Here is an 18,411-nt window from a genome sequence, read left to right on the forward strand (position 1 = left end):
AGTAGAAGGCAGAATGGATAGGACAGGAGTTGGGGGAAAAGACGAGCGGGTTAGAGGATGGGCTGCTGCCGCCGTTTTCCTGAAAGAGCAAAGGAGCAGGTGTTTGTGTGTTAGGTTGTGGACCTGAGGTTCGTTGGAGGTGGAGTGGGGGGTGATGTCTAGAGTGTGATCAAGATGATGTTAATAAATCAGTTCTGAATAAGAATAAGTTTCAGTTTCTAGCACTGAGTCTTCATAGCTGGGTTCATATTCTCTGAAGTTTGGTCCAAAAGCCATATATTAACTTCTGCTAGTTTTGGTTTTAAAATATGGCTTTTTGAAAACCTCATCTCTCAATTCTGAAGGTGTAGCACTCTTAAGTAATAATCAAAGACAATTATTATATTGCTGTACATTTCAGGCTTTGTGGCTGTGATCTCTGCAGTGATGACTTAACTCTGCGTTTAATTTCTTTGCTTACTGTTTGATCTGATTCTATAAGGGGGGGCATCTGTAAGCAACCAAAGCTATTATTAGGTGAATACTAGCTGAATGTGAAGCTAGTCAATGTCAAGGTGAATGTCAAGCTAGTGTGTCTGTCCAAAACCACATTTTGGTGTTTGGACAGACTAAGGTAGAATGTGCTAAGTCACTCCAGTCGTGTCCGACTCTTTGCGACCCCATGGACTGTAGCCCTCCAGGGTCCTCTGTCCATGGAATTCTCCAGCAAGAATATTGGAGTGTGTTACCATTTTCTGCTCCAGGGGATCTTCCTGACCCAGCTATCAAACACGTGTCCCTTATGTCTCCTGCACTGACAGGCGGGTTCTTTACCACTTGAGAGTCCCTGTAAAATGAGAAACACTGTCAGGAGTTGACTAAGGCAATGTCCACTGCTAGGAGAAGAGTTTTTAGAAGAAGACCTAGCCTTGTGTTGGGGTCAGTAGTTATAATTTTTGGTACAGGTTTTCTCACTGAAGTTTGTGCTTGTGAACTTACTGACTTAAGCTTTGGGAAGATAAATTATATAGCTGAAACCAAGTTTTAGTTGAAATTTGAAGGATGATAGTCTTAAATTTGCAGTGGAAAGATTATGTAAGATTAGCAAGAAGTGTTTGATACTTCAGTAAGTTTAGTTAATTTAAAATCAATGACCTTAAGATTGTGGTTCCTGTCTGTGTATTTTTCTATTTTATTATTCTATAAAATGATGTTGAGACTTTTTAAAATGAGGCAATATTAATGTTAATAAGTGCTTCATAAGGTCATTACTTCAGTGATCTGACATCATTGTGTGTCCTTTAGGTCTAAGATCCATTAGCTGAAGTATCTGCTGCGTTTAAGGAAAGAACTCTTCTCACATTGTAGTGGTGGATTTAAAAAAGTACATGTACTTTCTGCGTCTCTGCCTCTGTTATTCGTACAATGAGTATTTATTAGATCCGTATATAATGATCATATCTTAGATGTTATGGTACCACTGCCGTTGTCATTAAAGTGCATATGTGGTGTTTCAGTGTCTGTTAAGATAGTCATTCTGTGGCCCTCTTTAAGTTTAATTCTGTGTACATTGCATTTCTTCTTTGTTTTCCTTCAGAATAATGAGAAACAAATGCGACAGCTCTCTGTGATCCCACCTATGATGTTTGATGCTGAACAGAGACGGGTCAAGTTCATTAACATGAATGGGCTCATGGAGGACCCTATGAAGGTTTATAAAGATAGGCAGTTCATGAATGTTTGGACTGACCATGAGAAGGAGATCTTTAAAGACAAGTAATTTAAATTTTAAATTATTCTCTAATAGAAGTTTATATGAGTTAGTGAAAAGTATTGGCATTTACTTGTAAATTGAACTGTTTTCCCCAAAACATGGCCCCATTTTGGCATTTGAATAACGTGGGAGGCAGAGAAGACAGATAGGATGCAACCTTCTTGTAAATTTATAGCTGGAAATGTAGGTACCAGCTTAGAACAGAGATGTGGAGGCATTTTAAGAGTGGTACCCAAACCTGAGTGGTGTCAGAATCACTGGGGGTGCATTTGAAAGTTACAGATATCTGTGCAATACTGTATCCCAATCCAGTCAGTTCCTGGTGGACTATTCCCAGGAATCTGTGCCCTTTAAGAGGACATTGGCCTTTAGGAGTCACTAGGAATTAGTCTACATTATATTTGTATTCCCAAGGGCTTCCCCCACCTCTTTTTAAGTTGTTAAAGAGTGTGTGTGTGTGTGTGTGTGTTGTTTTTCTTTTACTCAGGTTTATCCAGCACCCAAAAAACTTTGGACTGATTGCATCTTACTTGGAAAGGAAGGTAGGAAATGGTTTACACTGAGATTATTGATAGATTTGGGTTGGTTGCTGCTTTGAAGGTTTTGTGTGCTAAAGCACAGAAGTAGTTTTGAGTTTTTGCAAAGGGCTTGACACAGAAAAGATTCTTATGTGAATAATATAGTGGCGTTTACAATCATATGATGATTCTAAGCACAACACAGACTAATTTTCATGGTTAATGAAAATGACCTGATACTATGTTTCCCTAAAAACACACAGGTTACAGTGTTTTTCTGAACATCAATTAAACTTCTAATTAAAATTTTAGAGTCCTGATTTTCCCTGAATTTGTTCCACAATGTCTTATTGGATGTTGGGTTTATGAACAAAATATTTAAAGAGACATTTTGAATATTTACTTATTTAGAGGAAGAAAGAGGACTTAGTTACTGGTTAATAGGAAAGTGCTTGAATGCTTCTGATAGTTCCTGGTATCTTTTACATAATCTGTGTTAAGACTGCTGTAATTGTCCATCAAAACAGTAGATACTATATATGTATATTTTACAGCCTAGATATGCCTTAAAGAGTTAGCCATTTGTGTTTCTCCAGTTTATATTTTGAGAACACTAGAGATTTTCCGTGAAGATGTTACTTGATTTTTAAAAAAATTCAATCGCATTGGATCCTCAATTTTTTTTATAGAGTGTTCCCGATTGTGTTTTATATTACTACTTAACCAAGAAAAATGAGAATTATAAAGCCCTAGTAAGAAGGAACTACGGAAAACGCAGAGGGAGAAACCAGGTATGTTTCATTATTGTATGGAAGCTATTTCAAGGTTGGTGGAATATAAAGATGAAAAATTTTATAATAGGGGCTTTCTCTGTAATGATACTTTAGGAATTGATCTTTCTATCAAATTAATTAGAATGTTATGAACATGCTTTGATTATTTTGAAGTTAATCTATATTTAATGTGTTGCATTTTCTATTTTGAATGCATTTTAAGTTTCTGGCATACCAAAATTAATGAGAAGTTTTATATTTTCATGCTATTGAAATGGTGCATGTCAGAGTTAACAATTGTAATATAATTATATACAAGCACTGTGATATCTTAATGAATACACCACCCTTTCCAGTCCTTTGCTCTGCGAAGGGGACAGGTAGAGTAAGGTGACTACAGAGTCAAGGGTTGTTTGCTAAAATACTTGGAACATGATTGTTTCAGGTTAGCTTCAATTCTGGGCTTGAAGCACTTGATGTCAGAAGATTGTGTCTAATGTAGTACAGTGTGTATTTTCACAGTGGCAGTTCAGAACTTTAGAAGCTCTTTTCCTTCGAATAGCTGGTCAGCTGCCTCCACAGCTCCCTCCTGCTCCTCTGTGTGCCACATGCCCTGAGACCACTCATAGGACAGTGGCGCCTGTGGACACAGCGGCTCTACTGCCGTCATGAGTGCTCTGAAGTTCTTTGTTCTCCACAGCCCCCGCCTGCCTTCCCTGGTCACGCTGATCTCCAGATACAAGTTCCCTCATGATGTGTGGTCAGAAGTGTCTTGTGTGTTCTGGGTCATTGTTTCCTCCAGAGCAATGCCACCTCTTGGGATGTGGTCTCACAGACTTCAGAAGCAGTGTTTTTTGGTCAAGAAAAGTATAGAGCATTTGAGGAGTCAGCTGTGTAAAGGCTGCTGGAGGTTGGGGAAACTGCAACTGGGGTGAGGGGCCAGGACTGAGATCCTAGTAAGTGAGGGGCATTGGTGGGTAGTGTGTACAGAGCACAGATGTCCCCTTGCTTGTAAGGTTCTGCTGTGGGCTGGTTTCAGGCAGCAGGGCATGTGGGGGTATTTGCTTACCTGAAGACCCTGGTTGGTATTAGGGGCAGAAGAGTATTGGGGCAATACAGTTACATGTGTTGTTCAGACCTGAGGACAGTGGACCTCTTTCCTTGTCTTCAGCTGAGTTGACACCTCCCCATGAGTTCTCGGGGCTGTAAACTGTTTCTGGGTTATGCAGCTCACTTGCTAGGCAGACGGCTGACTTTGTCATTGGTGTGCCATCTTGTTGGTTCAGATGACAGATGAATACTACCTTTGTGGGGTGCAGGGTAAGGTTACTAGCCATTTGAAACAGGTCTTGTAACCACTGTGGCGTACTCATGAGTCGGGGTAAATGAAACATTCCCAGTTGTAAAGCAGAACTAGTCACAATTGGAGAGTATGCATTTGAAAATCTTCCTGATTTCTTAGTTTTCTCTAAGGTGATAATGCATACGCAAAAGAAAATGAAACTTGCAATTAGAAGGGTGTGAAGCTGTGAAGGTCAGATAAGGCCAGCAGGGAGTTGTAATAGTGAAACAGTCTAGCCAAAGGGCCAGAGTGAAAGAGTGGATTCCATTCTTGATGAATTGTGGAAATTTCATAGAATGAAGATCATGAGGACAGAAAGCAGGATTGGCAACAGTGGAAAGGTGGGATGTGGCGGGGGCGGCATGTGAGTAGATCACAGAGTCCTGGAGGTGACGCATGCCCACTGAAGATGGTGGTGGTGATGCCCTGTGGGAGGTTTTGATGGGCATGACCTGAAAGTATTTCACACGCAGGATATCATGTTGATAGAAAAGGCAGTGACTAGCATCTTGAATCTGAAGAATAATGACAAGGCCTAATGAGCCATGTGATAAAGTCATCTCTGTTCCTGGGAGACTTTGAGTCAGTCCTTAACACTAAATGATGAAGAAAGGTGTCATAGGTAGACTTTGTGAAATTTGTAAAAAGATTTTAAACACCATGGTTGAACAGTGTTCTAGAAGGGGCAGTCGGGAAGAAGACGGGTTCTGATTCTTCTTTCCACCTGGTTTAGAAGAAGGCATAGTGTAGGACATTTTCTGGAGAAGACTGAAGAGAAACTATCTTAAGGAAAAAGCTAATGGTAGTTTTGGGGAGTCAGTAAAAGACTTTGAGATTCCATCAAAAATTAAGGAAAATTTTGCTTTGTTCTGGGCAAAGGCATGAAAATGTTGGGTGTGCTGAGGGTAGCCTGAGCACACACCCTGTGGGAAGGGGCAGAGACTGGAAAGAGTTACTATGCCTGGGATGGTCCTGTTCAGTTAGGCCGTTGGATTTCTTCAATAAACAAATGTAATAGAACTCAACACAAACTTAATTTTACTTTCTCTCAGAGTCACAATTCTAGTAGTCGAGACATCAGAGATATAAGGGTCTATATCTTATCTCTCCTAGTCTTTGTTATATGCGTATTTACAGTCACTTAGTTGTAATTATAGCTTAGATAAATTTGAATGTTTACTTTTCACTTTGTTGTATCCATAGTATTTTTCTAAATTGCTTCATTCTTGATAATGACCATGACTGTCTACTATTCTGGTAAAGAATGTTTCCCCCAAAGACAACATAAAGACGTTTCTTGTAGTATTATCCATAATGATGAAAAAATTGGCAACATATTAAATATCTTAACACTTGGGGCAATGGTTTGATAAATTATAGTTTATCAAATTTCACAGCAGAATTGAAATGTTTAAGTGACAGATTAGATGTTGGAATTAGAGTATCAACATCAGATTTCTAAGTGGAATCCTAACATTGTCACCTCTCTGGATCCAAACACAAGGAGCATTTGTGTGTGTGTACCCTTGTAAGCAATACATACAGACTACATTAAAGAGCTTTCAGCTGATTTTTAATACATGACCCCTAGTTACATTGTGGAAGATTAATTAATAAGTTTAATTTGTTGCATAGATATTTATTATCATTACAATTTGAGGAGCTATTTCTTTTAACTTTCCAACTTTACAAATGATGGTTCATTCTAGCAGCAAATTGCTCGACCCTCACAAGAAGAAAAAGTAGAAGAAAAGGAAGAGGATAAAGCAGAAAAAACAGAAAAAAAAGAGGAGGAAAAGAAAGATGAAGAAGAAAAAGATGAAAAGGAGGACTCTAAGTGAGTTAGTTAAATATTATTGTTATTTGAAAATAATGAGATTGAATCTATTGAAGGTATAGAATTTTAGATTTTAGAGAAATCAATGGGATATGTGCTTTGTCACCTAGTAGTTATTTGACATAATTAAGGGGTGGAATATTCTAGTAAGTATAACTTTTGGATTGATGGACTTACCTGCCAGATATGACCTAGTATGTTTCAGAAGGGATGGACTAAATAATACACAGTAGTTGTTGCTTGTGTAGTTGTTCATTTCTTTTTTTTTTTTGCTTTTTTCTTTTTTCTTAGTTTTTTTTTCTTTTTCATTTCTTTTTAATATTTATTTTGTTATTTCTCTAATCTTCTCGGAAATACTGAAGGTTTGTCTGATTTTGAGGCAGTTAAAGCAGCCTAAATCATTTGTCATGGTTTTTAAAGTGTTGGATACTCATGCCATTCTAATTTTGTACTTTAGGAAGATGAAACCTATAGTTTTGTTTTTTTTTTAAACTTATTCAGATAAAACATTTGTCTGCACCACATGGTCAGTGGTTATAAGTTACTCATAAGTGTTCATAAGTTACTGCCACATCTCGTTTTGACTTTGTTCTTAAAATCCCTGGTTTGTTTAATGAGTGCTCATACACTGCTCTGAGAGCTCAGTCTTCTGGAGGGTGCAGAGACCTACATGACGTGTGCTCTTCTCGGGCAGTTTATAGGCCAGGAGGGGAATTAGGCAAGATCCAAGTGGGAGGAGAAGAAAATGGCCTGGAAGGCATGTGCAGAAGCTGGGAGACTGAGAAGAGCTTGAGATTTTCTTCCACCTGCATAGTCTAGAGGACTTCATGCAGGAGCTAGTGGTCAATGTGGGTACAATAGAGGGTGTAGTGTGGATGGATAGGCCTCCTTGGGAAATGGCAGACAGTGGTTTCATTAGACTGGGACATCAGACGCCTCAGGAGAAAAGTAGAAGGAGGTTGGGGTTCGATATGTAAAGCCTTAAAGAAGTCTCAAATGTGGACTTCACTCAGGGAGCGGTGTGGCTCTGTTTGGGAATAGGTAGGCTTAGCATGGCTGAAGTGGTTTCCTGCCACAGCTCTTCCACTAGAATGTGGCTCTGTGAGCAGTTTAGGATGAACGGAGAGGTGGGAGGCAAGCAAGCAGGCGTGAAAGGCTGCGGCTGGGCTGCTGGGGCTCTGGACATGGGCAGCGGTGATAGAAACACAGGTGGTGGGAGAAATGTTAGTGAGTTGGAAGGTTCACTGACGGGGAGTGACGAGTATGGGAGAGAGCTGCAGGCGCAGTCAGGTCTGTCAACTGGGTGATGGGGAGTGTGCTGGTTCTGTCAACAACAGGTAGTTGGGGCCGAGGAAGCAGGGAGGGAGGGTGGGCATGTCTTTGGATGGATTGAGTTTGTGTTGATGAGAAGCCCAAGTGGTTATTCCAGGTAACTGAGAGTTTGGGGATTAGGGGGAGTTCCGTTTCTGTTTGAAGAATTTTCAAAGCTTTAATCTTTTTGGTGTATGTATACTTTTAAATCACACAAAATGTTCTTTGGCCACTGTTTCTAGAGAAAATACCAAGGAAAAGGATAAGACAGAGGGGACAGCAGAAGAAACTGAGGAGAGAGAGCAGGCCACACCCCGGGGCCGGAAGACCGCCAATAGCCAGGGCCGTCGGAAGGGCCGGATCACCAGGTCCATGACCAGTGAGGCTGCGGCAGCCAGTGCTGCTGCGGCGGCGGCCACTGAGGAGCCCCCGCCACCTCTGCCACCACCACCAGAGCCCAGTGAGTGGACAGGGCTGGAGCGAATGGGCCACAATTTTGTTTGGGGTTCTGTTTCAGTGCTGGGGTACAGCAGGAGGGACGTCTGATACAGGCAGCCTAGAAATCCTGATCTGAAACTCTGGCCTTTACATTTGTTAGACTGTAATAGCAAAGTCTTCTGAAAAAGAGCACCAGCCCTGATCTCACTACCCTAAGACCGTGGGTTTCCTTTGAACTTAGTTGTGATCCTAGTGTGTGTGCCACCTTGTTGTCTGAGGTTTCAACCGGGCACTTGTTATGAATGTTTTCTAATTTCTGAGTGATCTTTATTTTCACTTTTGACAGCTGTGAGATGTTGGCTATCTCTTCCCCCTTTAAAGCTAACATAGATGGCACTATAATGAAAAAAACTTTATTCACATGGCATTTTCTTTCTGTTAAATTAACTTTCATAGGAATAAATTCTTAGACAATGAAATACTGGGTCTAAGCATAGGCATTTTTCTCTCTTATTAGGGACTATCTTCATTAGTTTATAAAAGGATCATATTAATGACGAGTCCTGTCACTGGTGGCTCAGTGGTACCAAGTTTATCATTACATGAAGTATTGATATGAAGAAAGTACAAGTTCTGGGAATGACAAGGATAAAATGAAGGAAATAATTTAGACAGGCGGATGGAGGCAGATCATGGTGGGCTTTGTTTTGACTATATCCTGCTTTGCTTACAAAACAAATATTTTTAAATAGATGAGTATTGTAATTAGATTGGTGCTTTAGAAAGATAACTGGTGAGAGTTTGGAGGTGTGTTTGGAGTTGACAGATCACAGCTTGGTGCTGTATAATCTATGGATGATTTCTCTCTGACTTACTGAGTTCTACCTTTGTTTCAGTTTCTACGGAACCTGTAGAAACCTCTCGATGGACAGAAGAAGAAATGGAAGTTGCTAAAAAAGGTAAATGATAGTAGTTCAGGTTCTTTGGGTTTGTTTTTGTTTGTTTTAGGGTTATTAGTAATGAGTGACACAGAACTAATTTATTTTTAATTAAAAAAAAGTTCTTCCACAATGGAAGCAGAATTTAGAAGTACACTTAGAAGGTCTTTTTGATGGTATCCTGCTCTGTAAGGTACCCCAGTGTGTCTTGTTTGAGGGACCCACTTTTGAGCGATTTAACATTCTCTCTCATTTTATTTTGAATGTCTTGTTACAGAGCAGGTGAGCTACTTTCAGTTTTACAGAAGAGTTGTGATTAAATGCAATTAATGTTGTCTTAGAAGGTATTTGATATAAAAAGTCTCTTATTTAAAAGTTGCATTTAATAGAATGATAACTGTTTCCTCATTTTGCAGTTAGTAAGGCTAAGTTTGATTACCAACTGCTAAGAAATTGTGCTGTGATTCAAAGATGAGAGCATGGACTTTGCAGCCAGACAGATGAAGGATTGAGTTCTGCCTCTGACACTTATGTAGCACATGGCCTTCATTTTACTCTGGAACACTATGGGTCTTGTATTCTCTTCTTGCTTATAAATGACCTGTATAAAGTACAGGTCATACAGTTTGAAATTAGCTAAAATTTCTAAAAGGATAAATAATTGGTTTATAAATAAATTACTTTTTAAGTAAAATTATTTTGAGAAAATTTAGCCAATTCTTTTGAGGGTTAAGGATTTACCTTGCAGTTCCAAAGAGAAATTATTGCAAATAGCTTGACCTTTTAGTGACACATTTCAGATTTATTTTCTATTTAGCTGGTAATGAGTAACACATTTAAGAATCATGTAAACTTTGCCTAAAATACAGCAGTTGAGAGTGTTCTGTCCTCAGAGTATTTTTATTTGAGGTGTGTTTGCTGTGACGGTTGTATATGCATTGCTGTCATCTGACTGTCACAGCGCAGTAAATGGATGCCCATGTGGTCACAGCGTGGTCTGGTCAGAGGCACATCCCCACACCCAACTGCTCATGCCCCTTCCTCTCAGCTTTTGTCATACGCTGGCAGAATCTGGAGGTGGTTTTCAGTTTTCACTGTGAGGGAGGAATCTACTGGTGTTAACCTTGAAAAGTTGATGTTTTCCCCACCAATTGTTGAGTTTGCACTAGAAATTCCTGTTTGGATACACCTATGTCTAATGTATATCTCTGTGTTTATGCGTTTATATGCCCATATTTCGTGCACATATGTTTCTGTGTGCCATATATGTGTGTCATTTGTTGGAAGGAAGTCATTGCATAGGTTCCTGTGATGCATTGTATTATAGAAGGTTTAAGAAAACCTAGTTGATATTTTCGAGGGGATCCTTGATTGCAAATGGACTGGGGACATGTTGATTATACCTGGAGCCTCAAGTATGTGTCTTTACTTGGTGTTAATTACTCACATTTGATTGCCTTATTAACTTTGTGCTGATACAGTGTTCCCCAGGATCTAGAAGTACCTAACCACGCAGTTGACAGTGTCTGGGCTCTCCCTGTGTGTCTGCATTGTCCTGGTCCTCTGGGAGATAACACAGCAAGGACAGGGTCACATTCTTCCAATATTGAGCATGTTTGAACTTTGGATAGAAAAATAGAGCTGTTAATGAGTTTGTGTCAATCACATTTCAGTAAGCATTGAAATGTATCAATAAATAACTGAAAACACAATGTTAATGATGGTGAGTGCAAGGATTAGGGGTACTGTATTATTTTTCTTGCTTGCTGTATCAGGTGACTATTAGGTTAATGTTTGGTTTGTTTTTAAAATACAGGTCTAGTGGAACATGGTCGTAACTGGGCAGCCATTGCCAAGATGGTGGGAACTAAAAGTGAAGCCCAATGTAAAAACTTCTATTTTAACTATAAACGGAGGCACAATCTTGACAACCTTTTGCAGCAACATAAACAGAAAGTGAGTATATCAGAGGTGGTGAATCTTTTACTTACTGTTTTTTTGGGGTATTTTTTGCGCTTCAAAGATTGTTTTTGAAGAAAACTTTTTTGTAGCCTTACCTATAAAGGCTATGCTAGTTTCTTGGCACAAGTTGACTCTGTTTATTACCCAAAGAGTAAAATTTCTGTTAGTACTAATGGCAGTGCAGTACTTTTGAATTACTGTAAACTGGATTTGAAAAACATACTCATTTTGGAGTTTGAATTGAAAACTTTAGAGTTCTATTGACCATATTGAATGAGTTGATCTGGCTTATGAAAAAAGACGTTTTCCCAGAGACTCCATGGGGTAAAGACTAAAAACCAGCAAGTTTTGAAGTGTTACGGAAAAAATTATTTAAACATTATTAGAGATTATTGAAAATGTGTTAACAAGGAAATTCCAGTGTTCTCAGAGTCTACAGAGCCCTTTGAGGGCTCCATGAATATTTTGTTTTCCTAAGAATATTAAGATGTTCCCTTTCCCACTATGTGGACATTTGCATCCATGGGGTCCGAGAAGCTGTGAGTGAGAGTGCTGGTACCTTAGTGTGGCCTCTGGTGGCACCGCCAAGCTCAGTGCACTCTTCATCTCCAGGCAGTTGCAGCTTTGTTTTTGTAAAACAGCAGTTTCACTTAGTGCCCTTGGTGAAGCAAATAAAACTTGGCTTTGGTAAACCTTGAGTCTTGCACACATGTCTATATGATGATGGGTGGGGCAGAGAGCCCTCTGCACTGTCTTGGGCCAGGGTAGCACTCAACGAAACGCACACTTGGGTTGTTTGAGCTCCAAGCTAAACAAACCTCACCTTTGTCATCCAATGTCATTTTTAATTAAGAATGACAGAAAAACTACTCTTTTCAGACCTGAAAAGTTTGCAGACATTTTCTTGAAAATGAATGAGCCTGTCTTGAAAGAAAACATCCATTAATACTGGTTGCCATTTTTAAATTTCCAGCTTTTAGGCAAAAATTAAAATTTTGGTAAATGTGTCTCTCTCACCATGAGCTTAACATCTTCACACTACTCAAAGACTTTTCTGATGAGACTCTCTAGCTGCTAGCATTATGAGCAATTTTTATTTTTCTTAACATAATTTTCTGTCTTCCACATTCCATGACATTATTTTTATTAGAAAATAAATGTATATGTTATTTTTATTAGAAAAATAACATTTTTTGGAGGGGGAGAAGAACAGGAGTCTTTCAGGCTTTGGCTGTTTGTCCATGTAGAGTGATAAGTAGTTCCAAAAATGGTTTGGATGTGACTTTTGATCATTTGGATAAAAGCGATCCATCTGCACACAAGGCCTGTTAGTGGCCCCTGAGGGGACTCCCTGCCGCTGAGCCAGGGTGCCTGTCGGACAGGCAGCTGCTGGTCTGGTGTATGCCTTCTGCCTCACCTCAGCTGTGAGAAGGCTTGCTTCTTTCCTTTCAGTTATATAAATCCCAAGTAACAGTATTTTTACTCTTCTAGGCCTCACGGAAGCCCCGTGAAGAGCGAGACGTGTCTCAGTGTGAAAGCGTGGCCTCCACCGTCTCAGCACAGGAGGACGAGGACATTGAAGCCTCTAACGAAGAGGAGAACCCCGAGGACAGTGAAGGTACCACCACTCTTCCGTCTGGTTGTGGCATCTGCTGGCCCACATGCGTGACGGGTGCCTTAGTTGTTTGGCTGTCTAGGGATTGCTTCATTCAGGAAACGAGAACACAGTGTATTTATCATTCAATCACACATGTATTTATGTAGCTCCTGAGATGGTCCAGGTGCTGCAGTTGAAAGGTCTTGAAGGGTGGCAGTCCTACCTGAGACACTGAGTGCTGATGTCCATAAGCTGTCAGTGTGTCTCTGTCGTTGCCACACTTGTTAGTTCTGTCAGTACCTTCAGTTTCATTTTCCTCTTTCTTTATTTTATTGAGCTTGATTTATTTCAGCATTTATAAAGCTGAACATGTCATATTGATGTTTTCCTGAAAAAAAATGTATTAATGGCCCAGAGGCATTGGCCAAAAAAATGTCAAGAAACTTAAATAAAATCCTTTATGCTATTTGAAAAATTAGTGACAACTTCCTCAAAAAGTAAATGTTTTCTTGATTTTTTTCGAATTAAAAAAGGTACCTAATTTACTTTAGTTTACATTACTATTGAAGTTTCTGTGAATTTCTTTTAACTGTCCTCTTTTCAAGTGGGGATGTTCACAATGATTCCAGTAGCTTTTCATATGTTATATCTTAAACGTATTCATGTTTTATGTATGCAGATATTTTCTCTATCTCATTTGCTTTTTATCTTTAAATTACCAGAATTAAAGCTTCACAGGTAATTAGATCTGTTTACATTTTCCTTTGTAGGTGCTTACGTTTTCAGCTTAAAAGGTTCTACACCTTCCAGGAGTTTTAGAAATACTAGATTTTGGTTTTTCTACAAATTGTTGTCATTGGGTTTTAAACTTAAAATTTATCTTGAAATGGGTTTTGACTTTGAGCAATAAGTGAACTTTATTATGTGAGGTTTTGTGAAAACCAAGGTGGTATTGCCAAAATGGAGAGACCACTGGAGCAGGCTTGCCTGGGGCGGGCTGAGGAGCTGCAAGCAGCCTGAAGGGGTGGTTGGCATTTGGAAAGAGGTCCTCAGGGTTTTCTGACTTCAATAGGGTTGTAACTGGTAGCCAGTATTGCCTGGGTTATAAATGTACATGAAGCTTGTATTTCATAAGACTTGAGTGGCTTAAACAATAGAAACTTATCTATTGTATTAGGGCTTAGTCACTCAGTCGTGTCCGACTCTGTGACCCCAGGAACTTTAGCCCAGAAGGCTTCTCTGTCCATGGGATTCTCCAGGCAAGAATACTGGAGTGAGTTGCCATTTCTTTGTCCAGGAGATCTTCCCCACCCAGGGATTGAACCTGGTCTCTTCTGCATTATAGGCAGATTCTTTACCATTTGAGCCACCAGGGAAGCCCTTTAAATTAGGGCCCAATTTTTATAACCTCATCTAACCTTTATTATCTCCTTTTAAGGGCATTATTTCCAAATACAGTCACATTGAGGGTTAGGGCTTTAACATAAATTTGGGGGTGGGGTGGGACACAGTTCGGTGCATAACAAGGGCCAAGTCTTTCTGTCATATGTATGTTTATTTCAGAACGTGAAATCCTGTTGCATGGGCTGACATACTCTTACAAACTGAACACCACGAAATGACTTTTTCCTTCTCTTCTCTTCCTGTTTCTTTGTCTTCGTGTGAAGCTTTTCCAAACTGTCAAATGAGGTGGTCAGGTTAATTACAACCTGGTATTGCAGCGATGCTTCCGTGGGCTCTAGTGTGGACTGGCCTGGTCACATCATGCCATTTGTACTTGTGTGTGTGTTGTGACATCTGGTGGTGCTGGTTTAGTCGCTAAGTTGTGTGTAACTCTTTCGACCCAGTGGACTGTAGCCCTCCAGGCTCATCTGTCCATGGGATTCTCCAGGTGAGAATACTGGAGTGGGTTGCCATTTCCTTCTCCAGGTCTTCTTCCCAACCCAGGAATTGAACCCATGTATCCTGCATTGCAGGCAGATTCTTTACCAACTGAGCTATGAGGGAGATCCCTGGAATGGTTTCCTATTAGTAGGAAATGAACTTGCCGCCAGAATGGTGGGTCTCCAGCTCCTTTGACTTAATTTCACTTGTCAGAGAAGAGCAGCAAGCACAGTGCATTTTCCATGAGCCCTGATCGGTCTTAACTGCTCAGCTCAGGGAGATCCTGAAGCCACATGGGTTTATGCCCTCAGGCTCTTGCGCGTGGGTGAGTGGAGATAGCGGCTAGAGACCAAGTCTCCGTGTCAGCTTCCTAAATGGACGTCTGACCATATGAGTATCTTTCGTAATTAGGTGAGTTACATCAGAAGACCAAACCTTTGTCATAATTTAGATTTTCTCTTGGTCTGAATCATTCTTTGAGGTGTTCTGAGGGGGGAAGAAAAAGATACTCACACTTGGCTGGTGCTTGGTAAAGCGCTGTGACTTGAAAGAAGATAACTGAAGGAGTGCTTATGTCAGATGATGTCATCTGCCTAATCACTGACATGTCCTCCAGGCTTTGGAGGAGAAATGACTTGTTAGTTTGCCCTCGAACTTGGCTTCCATCACTGTGTGAATAAAAATGATGCTGCTGCTGCCACTGCTAAGTCACTTCGGTCATGTCTGACTCTGTGCGACCCCATAGATGGCAGCCCACCAGGCTCCACCGTCCCTGGGATTCTCCAGTTAAGAATACCGAAGTGTGTTGCCATTTCCCTCTCCAATGCATGAAAGTGAAATTGAATGTGAAGTCGCTCAGTGTGTCCGACTCTTCGCGACCCCATAGACTGCAGCCCACCAGGCTCCTCCGTCCATGGGATTCTCCAGGCAAGAGTACTGGAGTGGGGTGCCATTGTCCTCTCTGAAAATAAGGATGATATAGTCTAGCTTTTTGTCTGCCTTTCAACACTGGTAGCATCTTTCACCAACCATAATTGCTGCTGTCCATTAGACCTTACAACACGTGAGGTGCTCTTCTGAGCTTTTGTCTTTTGATTTTGTTTTTGGTGTTGAGACTTGAGCTGTTATCTGAGTCCAGGCTCACACATCTAACTGCCTGTATAACCTTTGTATTTGGGCACCTAAGGGTTAACAGCATCTGAAACTGACCTGTGTCTCTCACCTCCACACCTCCCTTTCCCTCCAGTCTCCCCCTGGGTGTGTTTGGTGCATCTCCTTAGATCTCCTCCTCTCCTGCATCACTGCCACCCCACTTAGAGCCACTGTCCCTTCCTTGCAGTGGCCTCTGGATTGGTCTGCTTGCTGCTGTTTATTTTTTTTCCTCCAGAGAGCAGCCCAAGTGAACCTTGTAAAATACAAAGCAGGTCAGGTCTCTGCTCCACATCCTGTGATGCTTCTCCCATCTCGTTCAGAATCAAAGCTGGAGGCCTACAGTGAGGCATGCAGCCTCCCTGTAGACACTGGCCCTTCTGCTGCTCACTCTGTTCTTTTTTACTGTGGTTAAATGAGAAAATCGACATATAATGTTACACTAGTTTCGGGTGAACAACATAATCATTCAGTACTTGTACATTATGAAATAGTCTCGTTCATCATCTAGTAAGTCTGGTTAACTTTCGTCATTGCATAGTTACTTTTCTTGTGATGAGAATTTTTAATGTCTGCTTTTGGCAACTTTCAGATTTACAACACAGTGTAATTAACTGTAGTCATTATGCCGTGTGTCACATCCGCAGGATTTAGTTATTTTATAACTAGGTGTTTGAGTCTTTTGACACATTCATTCCTTTTGCCTACTCCTCACCTCCTGCCTCTGACAACCACCAGTCTATTCTCTCTATTGGTGCTGTTTTCTTTATAAAGATTCCACATGTGAGTGAGATCATCCAGTGTACTTCTCTGACTTATTTCACTTAGCACAGCGCCCTCAAGTTCCATCTGTGTTGTCAAAAATGACAAGGCATATATTTATATATGTTTACATATATGTGTGTGTGTGTATACACACACCACATTTTATGAATCCTTTCATCCGTTGACAGACACTTAGGTTACTTCTGTATCTTAGCTGTTGTAAATAGTGCTCCAGTGAATGCTGGGGTACATATATTTTTTCAAGTTAGTGTTTTTTTTCCCCCTTCAGATAATACCTAGGCATAGAATTGCTGGATCATATAGTAGTCCTGTTTTTAATTTTTTGAGGAAGCTCCATACTCTTTTCCATAGTGGCTGCACCAGTTTCCCTTCTACCAACAGTGCATTAAGGGCCCCCTTTCCTCCACGTCCTCCCCAACTGTTGTCACTGGTTGTCTTTCTGATGATGGCACTGACTGGTGTGAGGCGCTGCTCCCTCTGTTTTGCCCACTGTCCTTATTGCTGCTCCCAAGCTGACAACCCCACGTGAGGGGCTTTTCCACGTGCTCATGTATTCCTGGCATATGTTTCCCCACTTCCTTCGGGCCTCTGGCGATGTCATGTGAGCGCTCCCATGCCTCTGTACCCACTGGCTCTCAGCTGAGTTCCATATTCACTGCGTTTATTACTGTCTGATGTGTCAAGTGTTTATTGCTCATTGCCTGTTTCACCCTAGGATTTCGTCTCCCACAGCTGAGTTACCAGGACCTCAAACAGCTTCTTACATGGCAGTGTTAGGCACATATTTGAATGAATGAAAGCGTGAATTTGTCAGGTTACTAAATATTATGTGTGAAAAGTATTTGTTCTCATATGATCATATAAGTTTTTATTTTTACTTTTTTTTAATATAAAAATGATATATTTATGGCATCAGAGTTCCCTATTTTGCTTAAAATATTTCTCCATATCTCTTGAGGTTATTTGTATTTCGTACTAGATTATCTTCTTAAGAGTTTCAAGAGGATTTATCCCATTTGGAATTCTTTTTCTGCATTATATAAGGCAGCGTTTGTGTTTTTCTTCCACACAAAGGACCAGTTCTGAGAAACTGCACTCATTAGCTGTTATCCTGCCTCAGAGATTTAAAGCACTGGCTCTGGCATGTATCAGTTCCTCACATCCATCAGGACCTGTTCCTGACCTTCTCTTCTGTCTTGCTGTCTCTGGGGCAGCCCCAAACGTGTCGTAATACATTTATTTCATAGTGAGTTTAAATGTCTGAGGAGTAAGTCTCTCCTATGCTGATAACATTTTCTGATTTTCTTGAATTTTCTCAGGGACTTATTTTTTCACATAAATTATAAATTGATCTTACACACCTTTGGGATTCTCATTGGAGTTGTATGTATTAATTTTAGGGAGATGTAAATTTTTGTGTTGTCTTGTAATCTATTTTAAGAAAATAATCAAAAACATAATGTTGAAGTGAGTATCTCTGTGTCCTGTTCGTAGCAGTGTCGCATTGAAAGTAGCCCAAGGGTCCAGTAATAGAGGAAAGGTGACATAAACTTAAAGACATGTTCATAGCCGCTCATTCATTTCACACCGCATCAGATATGTGAGCCTGCTCTGTGCCAGGACCTCAGCCTTGTGCTGGTCACTAGGACTAAAGGAAAAGCGAAATGTGTAATCCTTGCCCGTATGGTGTTCACAGGCTCATGGGAGCAACAGCCAGGAGTCACGTAATTGTGAACAAAAGTAAAATTGTAGCTGCTGTCAGTACATGTGCTGTGGGAGCCATCAGTAGCAAAGTTCAACTTTGTTGTGGAAATCATAGAAGGCTTTTTTTAAAGCATGTGGTAGTTGATCTAATATCCAAAGGGAAGAGTAGATGAAAGCCATTCAGAATGTGTGTAGTCAGTGGTAAGGGATGCATGGACCTTCACAGAAATGAAAGAAGGCCACAGAGAAGGCGGGGCTGGAGAGGAAGCTGGCAGCTCTCAAGCTGGCCACACCCGGCAGCTTGGGACTGGATCCTGGGAGCAGCAAGGCTCCTGGAGATGTTTTAAGTGGGAGAGAGTGGGAGTGAGTTTTGGTAAGATTTGGCTTTTAAATTCACTCTGGCTTTGTGGTAGAGAGGA

The 18,411-nt window shown here is 40.6% G+C and overlaps 1 protein-coding gene across 18 annotated transcripts in view; it reads left to right on the forward strand.

The window, feature by feature from the left end:
- The window catches only part of NCOR1 (nuclear receptor corepressor 1), a 114,467-nt gene that overhangs the window by 51,584 nt on the left and 44,472 nt on the right, over window positions 1-18,411 (forward strand). For 10 of the 18 annotated variants that reach the window (XM_069603420.1, XM_069603429.1, XM_069603421.1 and 7 more), the window contains 8 exons: window positions 1,577-1,755; window positions 2,241-2,295; window positions 2,961-3,062; window positions 6,099-6,223; window positions 7,777-7,994; window positions 8,869-8,931; window positions 10,727-10,866; window positions 12,364-12,490. In XM_069603420.1, the coding sequence (XP_069459521.1) occupies window positions 1,577-1,755; window positions 2,241-2,295; window positions 2,961-3,062; window positions 6,099-6,223; window positions 7,777-7,994; window positions 8,869-8,931; window positions 10,727-10,866; window positions 12,364-12,490 (1,009 nt within the window). Of the gene's footprint in view, window positions 1-1,576; window positions 1,756-2,240; window positions 2,296-2,960; window positions 3,063-6,095; window positions 6,224-7,776; window positions 7,995-8,868; window positions 8,932-10,726; window positions 10,867-12,363; window positions 12,491-18,411 lie in introns of all 18 variants that reach the window. The other 8 variants (XM_069603416.1, XM_069603426.1, XM_069603424.1 and 5 more) reach the window with 1 other exon arrangement.

This window comes from Ovis canadensis, chromosome 11 (genome assembly GCF_042477335.2).
Source record: "Ovis canadensis isolate MfBH-ARS-UI-01 breed Bighorn chromosome 11, ARS-UI_OviCan_v2, whole genome shotgun sequence".
In the NCBI taxonomy this organism is placed as follows: Eukaryota; Metazoa; Chordata; class Mammalia; order Artiodactyla; family Bovidae; genus Ovis; species Ovis canadensis.